Source organism: Trachurus japonicus, chromosome 21, assembly GCF_045865225.1.
Source record: "Trachurus japonicus isolate A0001 chromosome 21, Traja_1.0".
Lineage (NCBI taxonomy): Eukaryota > Metazoa > Chordata > Actinopteri > Carangiformes > Carangidae > Trachurus > Trachurus japonicus.
In genome coordinates, this window is record NC_140927.1 from 37,410,775 (window position 1) to 37,431,701 (window position 20,927).

Below are 20,927 nucleotides of genomic sequence, written 5' to 3' on the forward strand. Positions count from 1 at the left end.
GCCCGTGGTCGTGGTCCGACCCGAGTTAAATGTTTAATCGGTGCTGATTAAACTTGTAAATTAATTCTGCTCTGGATCCGATTCTTTAATTATATTCTGACTCTTTTAAACAGGAACAACAGAACCATTTTATTATTAGGGTCCGGGCAGCGCAGCTGCCAGGACACTATTGTATTCCTAGGAATTCTTCTTCTTCTTCTTCTTCTTCTTCTTCTTCTTCTTCTTCTTCTTCTTCTTCTTCTTCTTCTTCTTCTTCTTCTTTCTTTCTTTCTTTCTTCTTCCAAGGAAGTCATACTTCCCATGGGCGAAAACTCACCAAACTTTGCACAAAGGTTCAGTCCCATGCCAGATTCACTCAACTCCAAGGACATGTGCCCCCCCCTCCTAGGGGGGGCACAATAAGCGTTTAAATTTAAAAACTTTAAAAATTCCTACCAAACCAACGGTAGATGCTACAGTGTTGAAACTTCACCACAATGTCGCCTCAATACTGCTGAAACTTTTGTCCACTTAAACTTATTACAAATTATGAAGTCCATCACTCTGTTTTTTTCAATAACTGTAAAACTTTTAAAATGTATCTCCTCCCACAATTTTTGCTCAATTGTCACCAAACTTGCTACAGAGCATCTCCAGACTGTCCTCCACAAAACTTGTTTCTTGTTTTTTTGATTAAGCAAAAATTGAGCCTACAGTGCATGAAAACGTTTGACTGTAAACAGTACTGTAAACATATACCATCAAATTCTTGCTAAATACATTTTCAATCTTCCTGAAAAAAAATGAGAATATTCTGGAGTCATGGTTGATGAAGTTTAGCAAATATCAGAATTTTATCTCAAAAACTGAATTTTCTAGAACATTTTGAATTCTGCTCTCATGGGAACAACTGCAGCCAATGTGAGTGTGGAATTTTTAAACATCAGATTTTCTCTTATGAAGCAAAACACTTATCATTAAAAACAAATCACCAACATTTCCATGCTGTCAAGATACAATTTATGTATTATCAGATTTTTGTTTAGATGACTGAATTTCTGACTTTTGACCATTTCATCACAACAGCTGCCCGGGCACTGGCTCACCTGAGTGGATAAATGAAGCTACACAGCAGGTCTCACTACCAGCTAATTAGCTCAGCGAGTTAGGTGCTGGTTCTTGGTGTCAGAGGTTGTGAGTTCAAGACCCAGCAAGGGTGATGATAACGGTGACAGATCAAAATGTCACATGTCCTCAAGCTGTTTTGCTGTCTAGATGCAATTTATGTATTAACAGATTTTTGTTTAGATAACAGAATTTCTGACTTTTTGACCATTTTTGAAATCTGCCTTGACAACAGCTGCCCGGGCACTGACTCACCTGAGTGGATAAATGAAGCTACACAGCAGGTCTCACTACCAGCTAATTAGCTCACTGAGTTAAGAGCTGGTTCTTGGTGTCAGAGGCTGTGGGTTCGAGACCCAGCAAGGGTGATGATGATGATGATAACAGATCGATACGTCAGATGTCCTCAACATGAAACACAAGACAATTGTCCTAATTGTCGCGTCACAGAAAGCCTCTAAGTTTAAAAATCCAAATAGCTTGGACTGGACCATGTGCAAAGGCTCCTAACATCTTAGATTCATAGTAGATGTTTGACAAATACATATCATTATTTTACCTAAAAAACTGATTTTTCTTTTTACTGCGGTTTCAAATCTGCCTACACGACAGTGAATGGCTTACTCAATTTGTGAAGCCACTGTTGATCTGCCACTTGTCAATTAGCTCAGTGCGATAGACAACGGTCTTTGGTTCCCGAGGTTGTGGGTTCAATCCTCAACTGATGCAAATTGGACATTATAAGGACAACTCTCTTGTCTTCCTATTCTCCTGTTTGTTGCTCAGAATTGCCTAAATTTGCCCAAAAGTAGCCCGGACCCAACCCATCGCTGCGCAGCAGCTATAATATTAGACTATATATTTTCCATCTTTGCTGAGCATAACGTTTGTTCTGAATTAAATAAAAGCCTGACCCATATAGACGCGTGTCTCTATAGACGGGTCCGCTCGGCACACACACACACACACACACACACACACACACACACAGCCTTAAAAAAAAAAAAAACTATTGTCAGAAGTCCGGGCTGTGAGAACCGGCAGCCTAACGTTACCTCTCATATGGATAATCAGTGTGATAATCCAACCGATGTGATCTGTCCCGGAAAATCTGTTGTTGTGATAGACTCATGTGTTTTTATAACGGGTTAAATCATGTGGATACAATCACCGCAACTCTGTCCGGAGCTTCGCTACTTTTATTTCCGTCTCCGTGGTAACAGTAAGCACCGGTACAAGGAGGATTTCAAAATAAGGGCACACGTTGTTTTTAACATCATAAAACATTACAGCCATAACGCTCTTCTCACTATCTGAGCTCCAGTTACCGGTGAGAGGACACGTGTCATTATTCCCGTACAGCTGATTGGTCGGTGGGTGGAGCCTTTTACTGGATTTAGATCAATCCTGAAAGCTACCCCGTTCAGAGTAAGTTACCATGGTAACTCACCTCGGTAAGAATGAATCCAGCTTCGTGGTACCGGAAAGCCAGGGTTAACCCTGAAGTTACCTCGCTAAGACAGTAATCCTGCTTCGTGGTACAGGCCTCTGCTCTATGTCGAGCTCAACCACAACAACAGCAACAACAACTTCCTCCTACAAATGCACGATGGTCGGTGTGACGTGCAGGGCGCAGTAGGACGACGATGTGGAACAACAGTAGATCATAAGCAAGAGAAAACAACAAAACAAAACTGTGACGGCAGCGCACCGGCCGTTCTGGTATTGTCCAGAACGTCCAGATGGCCAGTCCGCCCCTGGCAGGAAATAAAACAGCTTTTTGCCTGTTTTATACCTACCGATGCCGGTTGCCGTGAAATGTGTTCTGGGAAACTTGTCATACCCCTCCATTTGGAGTGTGCCTCTGAAAAATCTTCGTTTGAAGGGGTATGTAGCCCTACCACTTCCCCCTACCCCTCTGTCCTAATGGAAATTGGGACACCCCTACCCCTACACGTGAAAAATGGAGGGGTAGGGCTAAGTGGTAGGGCCAAGGGGTGAAATAGGATTAAGCCCTTGTCCCTTTGGTGAGGGATTTTTGTTAAAGTGTTTATTTCAAGAAGGCAGGTGGAGAGAGACAGTAAAGAGGGAGAGAGGTGGACCGACACGCACAAAAGGACCACTGGGTGGAATTGAACCTAGGACAGCTGGAGTGAGGACTGCATTCTCTGATTAAAAGGCACATGCTCTACTTGGTGAGCTATATGACACTCCTTGATGAGCGGTTTACATAATATATGATGCTGAAACACTGAAGGAACTCTATGTCACTGACACATTGAGCCTATTATGGCGCATTTCCACTAGCACGGCTCGGCTCGATACGGCTCGGCTCGGTTTGGTTGTGTTTCCATTACAACTGAGTATCACTAGTGCCGCCGTGACGTCATTTACACGGCGCCGAGCAACGCTCTAAACTCTGTAAATATATAACTTTAGCAACATTTGAAACATTTTCAGGCGAGAAAGTAGTCGTTTAGATCCCCAACGTGTTGAAAATCTGACTAAATACCAGCTGTTTACAATTTTGTTTCAACGAAGTCGGCGTTACTAAAGCTAGTCGTAGTGAGCAACGCACTTCCGGTTATTTTCACAAAATAAAATACCCGTTGCCTTTTATCATAAGGAAAGCCATTACGATAGAATTGGTGCTTTTACTTTGTAAACAGGAAGTGAACCTACCCTCGCTGTAGCTAGCTTTAAACCGCCGTTTTGACTGCTCTCGTCCCGTTAACGGCATTTAACCGTTCAATATGCCTTAGTTACCGGAGAGTCTACCAGCTCTGAGATCGGCCTGGTTCATTGTAAAACATTTATTTATTGATGTAAATGTGGTGTTTTCTGTGTGTACAGACCCCAAGGCAGTGCTGCTCTTCTGTCTAACCACAAACAAACTTCTGCTACAGCCACAATTGTTAGATTTCATCATTTCATTAGCGCCCCTGACCAAAGGCACTGGCTCATAATCTGGAGTTGGTCCCCGGGCGCCGCAATGTGGCTGCCCACTGCTCCTCAGGGATGGGTTAAATGCAGAGAAAGAATTTCACTGTACTAGCTGTATATGTGACAAATAAAGTACCTTTACCAATGAGATCAACATTTATCCCCTAACAAGAGTTTAACCAGCCGGTGGTAAACCTCTAAAAGCCATCAGGTAAGTTAATTAGCGGTCGTTTTCTCCCCGTCGTGACGATGGTAGGCTGGCCGGCGGAGCATGTCAGGGGCCGGGCTGCGCGTCGCTGCTCGGACCTGGAGCTTCACTTCTCCCAAAAACATCGGGGCAAACTTCTCAACAGCCGTCGTTTGGATAAACTAACCGCACATGGGAATCTAAACAGTTACTTTCTCACATGAAAAAATATTAAAACTTAATAAAGTCACGTAATAACAGGCTTCAGCAGGAAAATTTCTGTTGTCGGTCGTCGCGCGGTTATGGCGCTTCCAGTGACGACACTCATCGGCCAATCAGTGGAAGGCAGTCGGCTGACGTCACGTTTTAGTAACGCTTCGGCTCGCTTGGAACCAGGGCTGAGGTGATACCAAAAGTACCTGGTTGCAGGTACTGGTGCTAGTGGAAACACGCAAATAGCGCGCCGAGCCGAGCCGAGCCGAAGCGCGCAAGTGGAAACACGCAAATAGCGCGCCGAGCCGTATCGAGCCGAGCCGTGCTAGTGGAAATGCGCCATAAGTTATATTGCTCCAGACCTCCTCCTTTGCCTTGTTGATTGCAGCAGTGTTTCCTTTTCTTGTAGTAATGTTGCACTGTAATTTGATTACTTCTTTAGTAACAAAGTAATGTAATATGTTATACTTCATAAAATAGTAATTTGATTAAAGTTACAAGCCCAGTAATTTTATGTTATCATTGCCAGTCTTGCCTAACCCCCACACTTAAGCACCCGTCCTGGGATACACATGGTCAATCCACCCTGCCAGACAGCCGCAGTCACTTTGTGGCTAACGTAACAAATATTTTGAAATAAGCTTTTCAGAACTTGATCACTATAAAAAGGAGTGACAAGTAAGCATTAAAAAATGAAGCACAGCATTGGTAGCATATTCTTGAGCATGACTGCAGCAGGTTTGGCATCAGGCTCTGCTCAGTTATTTCTGAATGATCTGGTCTGCCAGACATTACAGGTAATGAAGCAGACCCCCTCTGCAGGGGATCATAGAGACAGAACCCACAGGTGGATGCTGGGGAGGAGGTGGGTTTGCAAAACCTCATGGGCAGCAGCAGCAGCAGCAGCAGCGAGATGTATGCAGAATAGGCCTGTAACGATACACCAAAATCACGATTCGATTCGTATCTCGATTTCTGACCCACGGTTCAATACATGGTTCGATTCAATTCGAATTTTATTAAGGTTAAAAAAAGAGGAGATTTTGATAGCAAAAACTGGATATTTATTATAACAACAATATATAACAATAACAATTATAACCAGGGCTTCCCCCAAATAGACCAAAATCTCATTGGTCGATTGGTCACAGGAAAAAACAACAACATTTGGAGCCGTGTCTTGTCAAAATTAACTCAAAATCAATATGACTGAACTGTATATGAAAGGCTATAAGGCTTTTAATTTGAAGGGCCAAATACAGTAAGTCATGACACGCACTCGCTGTCAGTGTTTTGTTGTTGTTGTTGTGGGTTTTTTTACACTGCACAGGTCCGGTCCTACTTTTTTTTTCTTGTCAAGAGTGACTTTTTCAGATGTTGACTCCAACGTGGAAGCACGTATCACCGCTGTCACAGCGCTCACCGGCGATCAGTCAGTGTCACGGAGCAGTATAGTCCCCGCTGCAGTCAGAGTCCCGCACCTCTCCACGCCGCTGCCCCCCCCACCTGCCTCAGCTCAGTCACTCACCCACCTCATCTACTGTGTTTATTGGTGATAAACGGGCATAACGGTAAAACCCGACCACCTTGTTGAAACTAATCAAGTTCATAAGCTGTGTGCAGAGCGATCTGGCTGTGTGATGTGTGTGTGAGTGACTGTGGTGGAACGGGTCCGACAGGGTGGAGGGAGCGGGGGGGTCGTCAGCCCTAATTATAACAATAATAAATTAAAAACAAAGAAACTATTCTCAAACAAAATACTGTTAAAAAGTAAACTGAACTTAACTCCATTGTGGAGACTTTAAGTTTAGGAAACAAACTTGCAGTCTGTGCCAAATGGTGTGTCGGGGTTCTGCCATTTCATTGGCAACACAGGTTCGTGCCTTACAGTGTCCCGGTTTCGGTTTGACACGTGTATCGTTACAGGCCTAATGCAGAAGCAGCAGCAAGGGCAGCAGAGCGGGAAATAGCAGCAGCAGCATAGCCAGGGTTGAGCAGGTGAGCTGGGGGATTTAAATAGCCCGTCCTATTTGGAGGAGGAGGGTATGTGACTGATCAGCTGATCAGGATGGGCGCAGCTTGAGTTGTCTGTCTGAACTAGCTCCACAGGCTTCGCATCATTACTTTTCCAGAGTAATTTGCTCAACACTGCTTATATTACTCATGTATATACCATCATCAGATCTGACACAAAAGGTCTACCTCTTCCAAAACCAACATAGTGGGATTGGCATTGGTGTAATGATCATGATTAGCCACAACTGCTGAATAATCAGCTACAGAACTTCTCAACAGATTATATAGAACAAAAATGGGAGAGAGAGTTGGATATTGTAATCTCCCCAGAGGAATGGCTGCCATAATACACACCCAGATGTCGACCACAAACTCACAGAGAAAAACTGTGTGAGGTTTTTCATAACCCCAAAAATCAAATCAAAATAAACTGGTCATCAGACCCAATGTACATACTACAACAAAGAGGATTCTGGGATTTGATATTCTCTTTCATTCTATTTGGGGAATATATCAAAGGATTTGTACAACAGGGACAGATATTTATTAAACATTGTCATGGCAGCAAGTAAAAAAGCAATAACCAGATGCTGGCTTCTTAGAGAACCTCCCACCCTGAACCTATGGAAAAATATAAATGACATATACAGTATGGAATGTATAACTTTTGTTTTGAGATTACAGAAGACCTCATGTTTGTGTTGTGAAAAGTATAGAGAAATATCAGCAACGATAAAATGTATTTTTTCTCATTTACAGTGGACAAACACAAACATCAGCTTGCTACAGAGCAGTGCCTCCTCCTGTAGATGACCCATCCGACCCACTGGAGAACACATACCCATCAGATAAACAGACATCAATACAATCTAGAGATCTGTATCACTGCTGTGCTCCCTCTGCTGTGATCTGTGCATTACACTGTGTTTTACTTTCTCAGCACCTTCTCAGAGAAATCTGTAGAATCTGGCTGTTTTATGTTGACAATGTCATTGGGTGTCATTAAAAAAAATAAAGATTGTTAATGAGTTGATTTTTCATTTTTAAGAGGAGATAGTCCTGTTGACTCTGGGCACAATCAGACCAACATGAGACACATACAGTAAACTGAGTCCATCTAGAGGCCATGTGATGTAAATACATGTAATTTCATTTCATTTTTTATTTTACTTTTTTAAAGGAACAGGGTGAAGAGAACTTATAATACCTGCCCCTTTCTTAAAGGACAATTCCAGGCGAATTCAACTCAGGGGTGTATGTTCCTATCATTTTAGGTCTAAAAGAAGGAATGTGAAGATTTCCAGTTTAATCGCTCCTGTTTTGCGGTAGTTGTGTCTGTCCCCGCATCGCCACGGCAGCAATGAATGGGAGTGGATGTAAGTTCTGCTGTTTAGGCTGTTTCCATCCCTCAAAGCCACAGACAGCGTCAGATGGAGACTCAAACATGCAGCCAGAAGTTTATTTACTTCAAGCAAGCCGACATGTTTGTAAAACTAGATCTAATTCAAAGTCTCCCGGAGTCTCGCGCGAGCCCGAAGTTTACGCTCGGTGTGTTCAGGTGCAGTGGGAAAAGCTACCGCTTGTGTCATAAACACAGGAATATCAACTCTTTACTTGCTTCAAGTGTACATTTTTTTCCACAGACAGCGTCAGGTGGCTACTCAAAGATGCGCCGAGAAGTTTTTTTTACTTGAAGCAAGTAAAGAGTTGATATTCCTGTGTTTATGACACAAACAGGAGCTTTTCCCACTGCACCTGAACACACCGAGCACGGCAACTGGGTCTCGCGCGAGACTCCGGGAGACTTTGAATTAGATCTAGTTTTACAAACATGTCGGCTTGCTTGAAGTAAATAAACTTCTGGCTGCATGTTTGAGTCTCCATCTGACGCTGTCTGTGGCTTTGAGGGATGGAAACAGCCTAAACAGCTGAACTTACATCCACTCCCATTCATCGCTGCCGTGGCGTTGCGGGGACAGACACAACTACCGCAAAACAGGAGACATTAAACTGAAAATCTTCAGATTCATTCTTTTAGACCTAAAATGATAGGAACATACACCCCAGAGTTGAATTCGCCTGGAATTGTCCTTTAAAAGTAGGATTGGAAAAGCGGTTCTATCAAGCCACATTTTAAAATACACAAATCAAAAGCCCCAGCTCCTTTCCTCAGATTCTCTCTGAAGCCTCCAGATCTCAGGAACATGCAGTGATTGTTCAGTGGTGAAGGTGTCACGCTGAGCGAGGCTGCTTTCCGCAATACTGTCGTGTCACAGAGCAGCATTGCTAACTTTCCTCCAGCTTTTTTCTCATGGCTCAGTCAGGTGAAATAAAACACCTGACATCATAATAAACCAATCAGCATCCAGCTCAGAGTTACATCACCACCTACTAGACTTCAGGGTGCTACATTGTATCACTGTTGTTGTAGTCGTAGTCGCAACTCAATGTCGACTCTGATCACGCATATGATGTGATGTGTGGTAGAACAGTACGTGCAGAGGAGGGAGGAAGACTGACACATCAAGATCCAACTGACTTTAACGTCGCATTCAAAATGGGCCTCATATATTTTTAGCACAGATAGCACATAGTGAGATAGACAGGAAAGGGGGAGGCAGAGAGAGGGGGAATGACACGCAGGAACAGTTTTCCTCAGTTGCTTTGCACGGCTCTACCTAAAGGGTGTTTCTTATAATGAAAACATGACAAATCCATTTGACTATCTTGTTCATAAACAATGTAAACAATGGTGTCAGGACTTCTCATTTTGATGACACTGGCAGTTTGACTGACATGAAAACTTGCTTTTGGGGGATGAACGATCCATTTTGAGCAAGTGACACACTTTTGCAGGTCATCCACTAGGTTTTGCAGTTTGCAATAATTGTTCTGAGAAATGCACTAACTGTTGTGCAAATGTTAATAGTGATGTGAGAAAAGCACCAAAGCAACTGAGAAAAACTGTAAAGTAAGGAGAAGAGAGGTTAAATGTGCTTAGGCACTCAGGTGAGTTTTGTTGCAGGTGTAGGTGCGTAAATAACAGAGTCGAGCTGTGTCTCAGTAACGTGTATTCACAGGCTGCACATATAACAGGACTGAGGCATGTTACCTGAAGGAAGTACGTATACATCCGTGCCACCAGGGGGGGCTGTAGGCTGCATAACACCGCCCTACAACATCTCCCTTTCTTTAGCAGAATATAACACCGAACAACATCAAAATAGTGCAATGGAAATAGGAATCAGGAAGAGATAGAAATTCAATATCAACCAGAACTTTTGCAGAAGAATAAAAACAGAACAGTTGCATCAGAACATTTTAAGTGAACATCACATCTTCTGTTTTTTTTTTTTTTTTTTTTTTACCAAATAATGTCCACTGTCCTGTGTGTATGTGTGTTGGTTTGTGTGCGTGCATATGCGTCAGTTCCACCTCCGTGTATGACCTAGAGGTCAAGTCTGTCTGGAGGCTTAATATGATGGCGGTGACCTCGAGGCTGACGACCTTGAAGACGTTGCAGGGCTGCTGACGACTTCCACCGCGCTGCCTCCGCCTGCATGACCCCCCACAGCTGCAGCACCTGTGTCCCCAGCCTGATGCTTCATTCTCAGCTTGTCAGTGACCCCTGTGATGACCTGAGGCTCCAGCAGCTGGTCGGCCACAGGGAGAAGGGTTCTCAGCCTCCGTGCCATCAGCCGCCGTGCTGGGCTGCAGCGCATGCCCTCAGTGGGCGTGTTCCTCCAGTGAGGAAAAGCCTTCCAGGGGTCCTCGTTGCCACGGTCCGCTTTTCTGCATAGGCCTTCACAATCTTCACTGCAGACTCTGCTTTGCCGTTAGCCTTCGGGTGCCTTGGGGAGGGCATGACATGTTCGAAGCCCCACTCTCTCGCAAACGACCGAAACTCTCGACAGTCAAACTGACCTCCACAGTTGGAAATGACCCGGTCAGGGATGCCGTACCGTGCAAACTGCGCCTTGCACCGTCGGATCGTCGTTTCTGCTGTCAGGTCTGGGAGTAGATCAATCTCCCAGAAGTCAGAATAGTGATCCACCATGAGCAGGAAGTCCTGCCTTGCGTAGCTGAACAGGTCAATGCTCACCAGCTGCCAGGGACGTGTGGGGAGCGGGTGAAACTTACCAACAGGAACATCAAAACATACCGCAGTAAATACATAGTCGCCGGTCGCTGCCATTACGACAAAGACAAATTCCTTTTTTCTTTTCTTTTCGGCTGGGTTTAGGCTGAGAATTATCGCTAGTTAAGGTGCGTTCACACCAGACCTTTTACTTTTGTCGCTGTTGCTCCAAAGAAACCGCTCTGTCACTCATCTGCAGTCGCTCGTCAGTTTGAAACAATCCAACAGATCGCTCTGATGACGTCATTCAAGAGATTCCAGTGAATTTCGCCTCACTCCGAGTAGCTCTTTTCTTCCCGTTTGGCCAAGTGGTGAGCGCGCATGACTGTTACCCAGGAGTCTGGGGTTCGAAGCCCGCCCGGGCCCTCTTCACCTTGCCACATAGAAGTATTTTACTGTCTTTTATTTATTGTATTTGTTTTGTATGAATGTCTCACTGCGAGCCAAATTTACCTGCGGGTACAAATAAAGAAATCTAATCTAATCTAAAGGTCAAATTAATGAATAGTTCAATTAATGTTACGAGTGATGTCGGAGTTTGCTAGAGAGAGACCGCTTCACCAGGTGAAGGACTTTTGGGAAGTCGTTGTCCAGCAGCACTTCACCCACAAACTCTGACAAAAGCATAAAAACATTTTTGTGAATTTACCTTTTTTCGAATTTCTGGCTTTTCCATCCAAGTATTGTTTTCGCAATTTTTTAAAATGCGAATAAGAAAAGGTGGATGGAAACACAATGAGTGACTGGTTACCCTGGAGAATAAGGTGAATAGCAAAGACCGTTTTCTTAGCTGTGGTATGAGTGTATATAACAACCTGTTGTGATATATTGCTTAAATAATTCACAAACTAAACTGACCTGCTGCACAGAGTGTTTTCAGCAGTGAATGCAAGGTCTGGAATGAAACTCAACCTGTTTTACATGTTGGACAAGACTCCGCCTCCTCACCTGGCTCACCTTAAACAAACCAGGAAACAGATTTTGGGCTTGTCAGTCCCAGAGCTGCAGACTGAAGAAGAGACGATCAGATTCAGCTTCAGACCAAACCAACAACTTCTTGTGAGTGAGTCCAGCTACAACGCTGCTGCTTCAACCTGCTGACACTCCACACACTGAAGGTGAGTTTGACTAAAACCTGGACTCAGAGTCACAGTAAACTTCAGTCAAGTCAGTAGAGGAGGGAGGGGAGCCATGACTGACTCTACTTCCTGTCTGCTGTGTTTTCAGCTTCACTCACAGACTAAATGGCGTCCAGATTAGAGGAGGATCTCAGCTGTCCGGTCTGTACGGAGGTCTTCAGAGATCCTGTTGTTCTGTCCTGCAGCCACAGCTTCTGTAAAGACTGTCTGAAGAGATGGTGGAGAGAGAAACGAGATCAACTGTGTCCAGTTTGTAAGAGAAGATTTTTAAATGAAGAACCACCTTGTAACCTGGTGTTGAAGAACCTGTGTGAGAGCTTCTTACAGCAGAGAGAGGAGAAAGAGCAGAAAGAGGAGAGAGAGCAGAGATCTTCAGAGGCTCTCTGCAGTCTGCACTCTGAGAAACTCAGACTCTTCTGTCTGGACCATCAGCAGCCAGTGTGTGTTGTCTGTCTCCATTCAGAAACACACACCAACCACAGAATCAGACCCATCAATGAAGCTGCTTCAAAACTCAAGAAGGAACTTGAGGAAACTCTGGAGCCCTTAAAGAAGAAGTTAAAGGGTTTTAAAGAAGTTCAAGTGAAGTTTGGTCAAACAGCAGAACACATTAAGGTCCAGGCTCGAGACACAGAGAGGCAGATTAAGGAGCAGTTTAAGAAGCTTCACCAGTTTCTAGAAGAGGAAGAGGAGGCCAGGATGGCTGCACTGAGGGAGGAAGAGGAGCAGAAGAGTCAGAGGATGAAGGAGAAGATGGAGGCTCTGAGCAGAGAGATAGCAGCTCTTTCACACACAGTCAGAGCCACAGAGGACGAGCTGAGAGCTGAAGACGTCTCATTCCTGCTCAACTACAAGGCTGCAGTGGAAAGAGTCCAGCAGCGCCCCCTGCTGGAGGATCCACAGCTGGACTCAGGAGCTCTGATAGACCAGGCCAAACACCTGGACAACCTGGCCTTCAACATCTGGACCAAGATGAAGGACATGGTCCCCTATCCAGAGAGGTTTGGTTATTTCTTCATTTCCTAACCGAAAATTAAGCGTGAATTTAAATCAGGTATAGATGAGATAACCTTTTTTATGAATTTCTCATCGTCCCAGTTGGTTGCATATACATTAACCAGGAGTACAGGTTTGTGATGACGATTATAAAATGGCCATGAGGGTCAGATATAACGTTTGTGACATTGAAGAGTGGTTTTTTATGGATTATGATTGCTGCACCACGTGACCTGGAATTGAAACTTAAATGAAAAAATTTGGCCAACCCACGCTTTTTTAAATCTGATTTGGTCCTTGACCATTAAATGTGTTTCTATCAGAAAAGCAACTTCACATTTTAAAAGTTTAAGATGTGCAAATATTCTAGCTCGCTTTACAGGTCCATTCAAACCCTTGACATTCCATGAAATAAATCTTACATTTGTCCCTCCTGTACTCTGATTACTTTCCTGTCCTGTTCATGGTCTAATAGATCTATCAGTAATATTTGTCGAAATACATGATCTGCTGCACCACAGCCCTGCATTCACTCCAAAGAGTAGAGAAAGAGCTTCCACTTAAAAATACATAGTAAAATGATATAAGTGCAAGTTAATAAAATAGTTGAAATGGATTTGAAATTGAAACAGAACCCCCAATTATCCACGACAACAACTGAACATAATAAAGCAAAATAAAATCAATGCCTATGTTTGCCTCCCCAACTGAGGAAAACTGCAGGCTCACCATATCTCCCCTGTTCTTCGAGGAGTGTATCTTGATTAACTCTACTTTCACTCACGGTACTGCCAATCATTATGTGCAAAAGTAATAACATCACTATTTAAACGTATGGCTAATTAAGTTATCAGGATAAAATAAATTATATTAAAGAACATATGACACTTAGAGCAAAAACAAATATAGATGGGCTTTACCCTAGCATCAGGTATTAAATTGTTTACTTAAGGGGGGATTTCAGAGTAATAATATTTCCATGCCACACAGATTAATTCAACTCTTGTGCATGAAATAACCATGAACAGCAATAGAAGAAACAAACAAAACAAAAAATCCTACTGAAAAGGATACCTGAGTCCACCGATGAGAGCCAGTGTGAGTATTGTTTGTGTAAAGTCCAGTTAGTTAAGTCCAGTGCCTAGTGTAGAGTCGCAGACTTCTTCTTCTTTTTTTTTTCTTCACTCCTTTATTACCCGGCGGTTGTAAAATTCCTGGGCGTCTTCAGGTGACTCGAAGGTGAACGTCTGCTCCTCAAAAGTAACCACCAGGCGGGCCGGATATATCAGACGGAACCGAATTCCCTTCTGGAAGAGAGCCCGTTTCACCTCGTTGTAAGCTGCTCGTTTCCTCGCCAGTGCGGAGTTCAGGTCGGGGTAAAACCTCAGAGTTGTCCCCTGATAGTTTACCACATGGTTCCACCATAGGGCTGCCTCTTTCTGCTGAAAGCGAAGAAAGCACACGACCAATGGTCTTGCTGGTTTCCCCTCTTTTGGCTTTGGACCAAGTGACCGGTGTGCCCGCTCCAGTTCAGGCGGATCAGTGAACACATCAGGGCCCATACACTCCGCCAAGAGCTCAGAAATAAACTTAACCGGGTCTTTACCATTCTCGCTGCCCTCCGGGATGTTCACTATTCTCAAGTTGGATCTGCGTGATCTGTTTTCCATGTTGTCTACACGATCCCACAGTGTTTGATTCTGGGTTTGGAGAGATTGAATTGTGGCTTTGGCTGCTGTCAGTTGTTCAAAGTTCTCCCTGGCGATGTTTCCGTGGCAGTAAGGCGGGTCTGGAACGAACCGACCGTATCCCGGAGAGCATCCATGGCTGACTGAAGTGGTTTCAGAGACTCTTGAATTAGCCCAGAGACATCATCCTTCAAACCCTCTCTCTGCTTCGCAAGCTCGGTTACCAGCTGCGACATGGAGATTGTGTCACTAGCATCTCCCCGGGCAGGCCGGCCAACATTAGCATTAGCGTTAGCAACTTTGCAATTGACGTTAGCAGGGGCTACGTTAGCTGCCATGGCCGAGAGTTTGCTAGCTATGCTAGTGCTGGCTCGAGTTGCAACTGGAGTTTGTCCACCACTATTCTTATGTTTAGAGTTGCTCATTTTGGTGTCAAAGGTGTCGAAGTGACCTTGCAACACGCTGAGGCAGTTTGAGAGGAGAAAGTCTGATGTTTTGTTCAATGACAGCATGAAACTTTTTTCAGATGATGTATTTTTACTCCACAGATCTGGAATCAGTCGATAATAAAGTGTTAACTTTATGTTTTTAACAGGTTTGCTAAGATGGAGGAAGATTACAAAAAGGAACTTAACAAGGAGAGGTAGATATATTTCTTTAAAGACATTTAAAGATGCATAGAACAGGTTTTAAATCCACCACAGTGTGTAAGCTACACCACATGGACTCAGTCTGACAACTACTAAGTAGTTCTCACCTTCATCCAGCTCTGAACGTAATGTTAAAGTGGTGTCAGTGTGGTGCTGACTCAGCTGTTGGAGGCTGTAGCTGCTATTGGATCAGAGTGAATCTTTAAGATGTTCCCATTGTTCCACTGAAACCAGTGATGTGCTCATAGTACTCCAATGTTCAATTAGTGAAAAGTGTTTATTCTAGATCATTTATCTCACAGATGCTTCATTACTGTGCAACAGCAGAACAAGATGTTTTTCACATGTTGTATATTTAACCTCACAGATCTGCTTGCAAAGCAAAAGAGGAAGAACTCCAGTCACTCAAAGACAGGTACTGACCACACAGCAAACATCCCATTCCAGTTACATACAGGTCCTAGACCTGTTGAGGTGGCAGCAGCTAACCCTCCAGACAAGTAGAGCAGAGGAACAAAAACACTTCCTGATCATTTCTGGTGCCAGACCAGCATTAATACTTCAAACCAAATCAACAGTCCAGTCCTACTTCACTTTCCTACCTCAGCTTTTGCTGATGAATCATCTGATACGGTCTTTTCAGCACCTGCAGTTTAAGCCAAGCATATTTTAAAAAGTAACTGCTGTTTGTCTAAAACATTTTAAAGACATTCAGTGCACAGAATGTACTGAATGTCACAGATTCATTCATTGTGAATGTGTGCTCCAGTCCTCACTTAACTAACCCATTTTCTGGTGCTGTTTGAAAAACACAGAGTGTCTGAGATGAAAGAATTTCATAAACAGCAGAGTTATAGGGCCACATTATGTAATAATGTTCTATATTTTCACCTCATGATGTAATAACACTGCATTTTGTATTAATCTACCACATTTTCTAATAAAACCCTTGAACGCAATGTGTAACAAACTTTGCCATATTCTGTAATACGTTTTCACCAAAGTATTACATTTTCTTCATTAAAAAGTGCAACACCGCATTTTGTAATATTTTGATGCATTATGTAACAACTTTTTACAAAATGTAGCAAAGTGTATTACAAATTGTGTTCAAGGATTTTATTACAAATTGTGGCAGATTAATACACAATGCGGCGTTATTACATCATGAGGTGAGAATGTATGACATTATTACATAATGCGGCGCTACAAGTGTAAATATTTTTATAATCTTTCTTTTAAATTAGGTTTTGACCCTTTGACAGTTTTTTGCTCAATAACAGCATGAAACTTTTTTCAAATGATGTATTTTTACTCCACAGATCTGGAATCAGTCGATAATAAAGTGTTAACTTTATGTTTTTAACAGGTTTGGTGAGATGGAAGAACGTTACAAAGAGCAACTTAACAAGGAGAGGTAGATATATTTCTTAAAAGACCTTTAAAGATGCATAGACCAGATTTTAAATCCACCACAGTGTGTAACCTACACCACATGGACTCAGTCTGACAACTACTAAGTAGTTCTCACCTTCATCCAGCTCTGAACGTAATGTTAAAGTGGTGTCAGTGTGGTGCTGACTCAGCTGTTTGAGCCTGTAGCTGCTATTGGAGTGGATCAGAGTGATTCTTTAAGATGTTTTTTCACATGTTGTGTATATTTAACCTCACAGATCTGCTAGTAAAAGATTGCAGGAAGAACTCCGGTCATTCAAAGACAGGTACTGAACACACAGCAAACATCCCATTCCAGTTACATACAGGTCCTAGACCTGTTGAGGTGGCAGCAGCTAACCCTCCAGACAAGTAGAGCAGAGGAACAAAAACACTTCCTGATCATTTCTGGTGCCAGACCAGCATTAATACTTCAAACCAGTCCTACTTCACTTTCCTACCTCAGCTTTTGCTGATGAATCATCTGATACGGTCTTTTCAGCACCTGCAGTTTAAGCCAAGCATATTTTAAAAAGTAACTGCTGTTTGTCTAAAACATTTTAAAGACATTCAGTGCACAGAATGTACTGAATGTCACAGATTCATTCATTGTGAATGTGTGCTCCAGTCCTCACTTAACTAACCCATTTTCTGGTGCTGTTTGAAAAACACAGAGTGTCTGAGATGAAAGAATTTCATAAACAGCAGAGTTATAGCGCCACATTATGTAATAATGTTATATATTTTCACCTCATGATGTAATAACACTGCATTTTGTATTAATCTGCCACATTTTCTAATAAAACCCTTGAACGCAATGTGTAACAAACTTTGCCATATTCTGTAATACGTTTTCACCAAAGTATTACATTTTCTTCATTAAAAAGTGCAACACCGCATTTTGTAATATTTTGATGCATTATGTAACAACTTTTTACAAAATGTAGCAAAGTGTATTACAAATTGTGTTCAAGGATTTTATTACAAATTGTGGCAGATTAATACACAATGCGGCGTTATTACATCATGAGGTGAGAATGTATGACATTATTACATAATGCGGCGCTACAAGTGTAAATATTTTTATAATCTTTCTTTTAAATTAGGTTTTGACCCTTTGACAGTTTTTTGCTCAATAACAGCATGAAACTTTTTTCAAATGATGTATTTTTACTCCACAGATCTGGAATCAGTCGATAATAAAGTGTTAACTTTATGTTTTTAACAGGTTTGGTGAGATGGAAGAACGTTACAAAGAGCAACTTAACAAGGAGAGGTAGATATATTTCTTAAAAGACCTTTAAAGATACATAGACCAGATTTTAAATCCACCACAGTGTGTAACCTACACCACATGGACTCAGTCTGACAACTACTAAGTAGTTCTCACCTTCATCCAGCTCTGAACGTAATGTTAAAGTGGTGTCAATGTGGTGCTGACTCAGCTGTTTGAGCCTGTAGCTGCTATTGGAGTGGATCAGAGTGATTCTTTAAGATGTTTTTTCACATGTTGTGTATATTTAACCTCACAGATCTGCTAGTAAAAGATTGCAGGAAGAACTCCGGTCATTCAAAGACAGGTACTGAACACACAGCAAACATCCCATTCCAGTTACATACAGGTCCTAGACCTGTTGAGGAGGCAGCAGGTAGCAGCAGGTAACCAGGGTTGGGAGGGTTACTTTAAAAATGTAATCCAGTACAATTAGATTTTATGTGTTAGGGAGGCGAACGCAACTGGCTGTCCCCCTTGAAGCAGACAGCAGCCCAACCCCGTCTGACTGGAGTCACTCTGTATAGTGATTGGCTTGCTTAACTTTAGAGGTGGGGGGCAGGGTTATAGTTATACACACTAATGTCAGTGCAATATTCATAATTTAATCAGAATTATGAAAATTGTTTGTGAAGTTTGGATCTCTAAAATGTTAGCAATATGTTACTTTCACCATGCATTTCTGTTTTTCTGTAAATTAAAGCAGAAGTAAGTGGTCCGGTCGTTTTGGTTAATGCTGCGTTCCAGGCAGGCTTTTGAAACCGTAAATTACAGCTTCAAGTCACGACTTACGACTTTGTAGCGTTCCAGGCAACCCACTCGTGTTTCTCCGACCTGTTTTACCTGTGAAAGTCACTATAACGGCCACTCGTAACTTCTGACCCGTGAACTCGTACCAGATCGAACTGGTACGAGTTCACGGGTCGGAAAAATACGAGTTACGAGTTGTCTTGAACGCACCATAACATCTTGTCAGCAGATGGAGTTAGCAGCCCCCGCCCTCGTCATGGATCTATTGGTCCTCGTCCCTACGTCACCACATTCAGGCGCATCCCTTGGCTGCACACACAGAGAGGACTGCCCCTTTATGCCGTTCTCTCTCCTCATTGGATAAAGGTTGTAGGATACAAGGAAAGTTTTCTCCTGGGCTCAGAGCAGAGCAGAGGGACTGACAGACCCGTGTTTCAGACCAAACACTCTATAGAAGTGATTGCTGTCGGAAGATACAACTATTTAAGACTTAGATTAACACAAAAATATCACTTACTTCTGCTTTAATCATCATGGATCAAGCGGAAAATGAGCCTTTGCAACAAGAGTCACTGAGTCCTTTTCTTGTTTTCCACCTAACATTTAGTAGTCTAGTTAGCTGGCTAACTAGCATCAATCGATGCACATCCTGCAGTGAGGACGTTTTTTTTTTTTTAATGGTCGCCATTGCCGTGTTGCTATGACATTGTTTGAAGTGAGCGGAGCCAGCTGTCAATCAAAACGAGGGAGCTGTCAATCATAGAGTTATCTGCCACGCCCACACTGTCCTGACCAGTGGCCTAAACAGCAAAATGAGCTGTTTTTAAACCAGGTTTTCTAATACTTATGAATAGTTATTGTCACTCAGGATGCTTAATGAGGCACTTGACTTTGATATAATATAAGCATTTTTACTATTTAAAGCAGAAGTTAGCATAATGTTTGTGTTAATCTAAGTCTTAAATAGTTGTATCTTCCGACAGCAATCACTTCTATAGAGTGTTTGGTCTGAAACACGGGTCTGTCAGTCACTCTGCTCTGCTCTGAGCCCAGGAGAAAACTTTCCTTGTATCCTACAACCTTTATCCAATGAGGAGAGAGAACGGCATAAAGGGGCAGTCCTCTCTGTGTGTGCAGCCAAGGGATGCGCCTGAATGTGGTGACGTAGGGACGAGGACCAATAGATCCATGACGAGGGCGGGGGCTGCTAACTCCATCTGCTGACAGGAAGTTAGACAAAACCACCGGATCACTTACTGATAGCTTTAAAGTGATGTTTCCAAAGGCTTTAAGGTCCGTATAGGGGCTGCATTCCAAAAGCAGGTTGAGTCGCCCTCGCTCACTTGCCCTCGGGGGAATCCCCGCCGCCATCATAAGGGCTGTTCCATTTCTCCAAACAGCTGAAGTGAACTTGGTGAGATCGACCCTTGAGGGCTGAGTGATCGAGTCAACATCGATGGTCACTCCAGAGCTGTATATCACCCACAATGCATTGCAGTGGTGCACGAAAAATACGTCCATGCGGTGGCGATAATGAATCAGTTGTGTTTTTACCACCAAAGAAGAAAATAAATGAAAGGGGTCAGTAAATATTCTATTAGACTTTAGCAGTGACATGTCAGAACAAACAATCTACAAGTCTAGAAATATATAATAACTTATTTGTCACAAAAAAAACTCAACTGTCAAAAGAGATGTTTTAATGTGACATTTCATATTCATATCGTTGCTGTGCCTGTGTTGATGTGTAGTTTAATAAGGCATTTTAATCAGGATTGGTCTGATGAAGAGGCAGAGCTCATCATCAGTGAAAGAGACAGAGATTATAGAGTATTGAATTTTCACCGTAAACCGGCCCTGGCCCTTGCTTGTTTTATGTTTTTTTTCTCCTTTCTTTCTTTTTTCTTTTTTTGCGGCCGCATCAACACAGTCACATCTTTACGTGGCGGCCGTTCTGGTCCTATTGCCGGTCCGTCACTGTCTGCATGTATTTCTTATTATAAGAGGCAGTACAGCGCTACACCTACGACATGTGGTCGACCAGTGATTGTCCCAGCTGTTAGTGAACGAGGGCAGGTGTGTTCCGTTTACCTCTTCTACTCCTCCCCCGCCCACTTTCCCTCCGCTCTCCAAGTGGCCTCCGTGTGACGTCATAGCAAGGGGAGGTGAGCGAGGGAAACTCAACCTGAAACGCAGCCAGGGTGTTATTAATACACACTGTTGAGGTCTCTCAGAAACTCCATGAGTTTCCAGCTGTGAAACATGGCTTTGTTTATTGTACTCTCTGATAAAACAATTACACAATAAAACATTGAAATAAAACAGAAGATGATAAGAAGCTAGTGGTTTACTGTAAGTCACATGATCAGAGGGAGGAGCCTCGTATAAAACCAGTT

The 20,927-nt window shown here is 42.9% G+C and overlaps 1 protein-coding gene across 1 annotated transcript; it reads left to right on the forward strand.

Annotated features, from left to right (window-relative positions):
- The first annotated feature begins 12,333 nt into the window (after positions 1-12,333).
- On the forward strand, positions 12,334-16,840 carry LOC146965765 (E3 ubiquitin-protein ligase TRIM35-like). The gene is made up of 3 exons (XM_085765987.1): positions 12,334-12,741; positions 15,020-15,067; positions 16,748-16,840. The coding sequence occupies exons 1-3, from the start codon at positions 12,440-12,442 to the stop codon at positions 16,800-16,802; spliced, it is 405 nt and encodes a 134-aa protein (XP_085622113.1). The 5' UTR covers positions 12,334-12,439; the 3' UTR covers positions 16,803-16,840.
- The last annotated feature ends 4,087 nt before the right edge of the window (positions 16,841-20,927 follow it).

Excerpts from the sequence above, each read along its gene's own strand:
- LOC146965765 (XM_085765987.1), top strand. The coding sequence starts at position 12,440 with ATGGCTGCACTGAGGGAGGAAGAGGAGCAGAAGAGTCAGAGGATGAAG. Across the intron at positions 12,742-15,019 it reads ATGGTCCCCTATCCAGAGAG|GTTTGCTAAGATGGAGGAAG; the intron begins GTTTGGTTATTT and ends TGTTTTTAACAG. Across the intron at positions 15,068-16,747 it reads AAGGAACTTAACAAGGAGAG|ATCTGCTAGTAAAAGATTGC; the intron begins GTAGATATATTT and ends TTAACCTCACAG.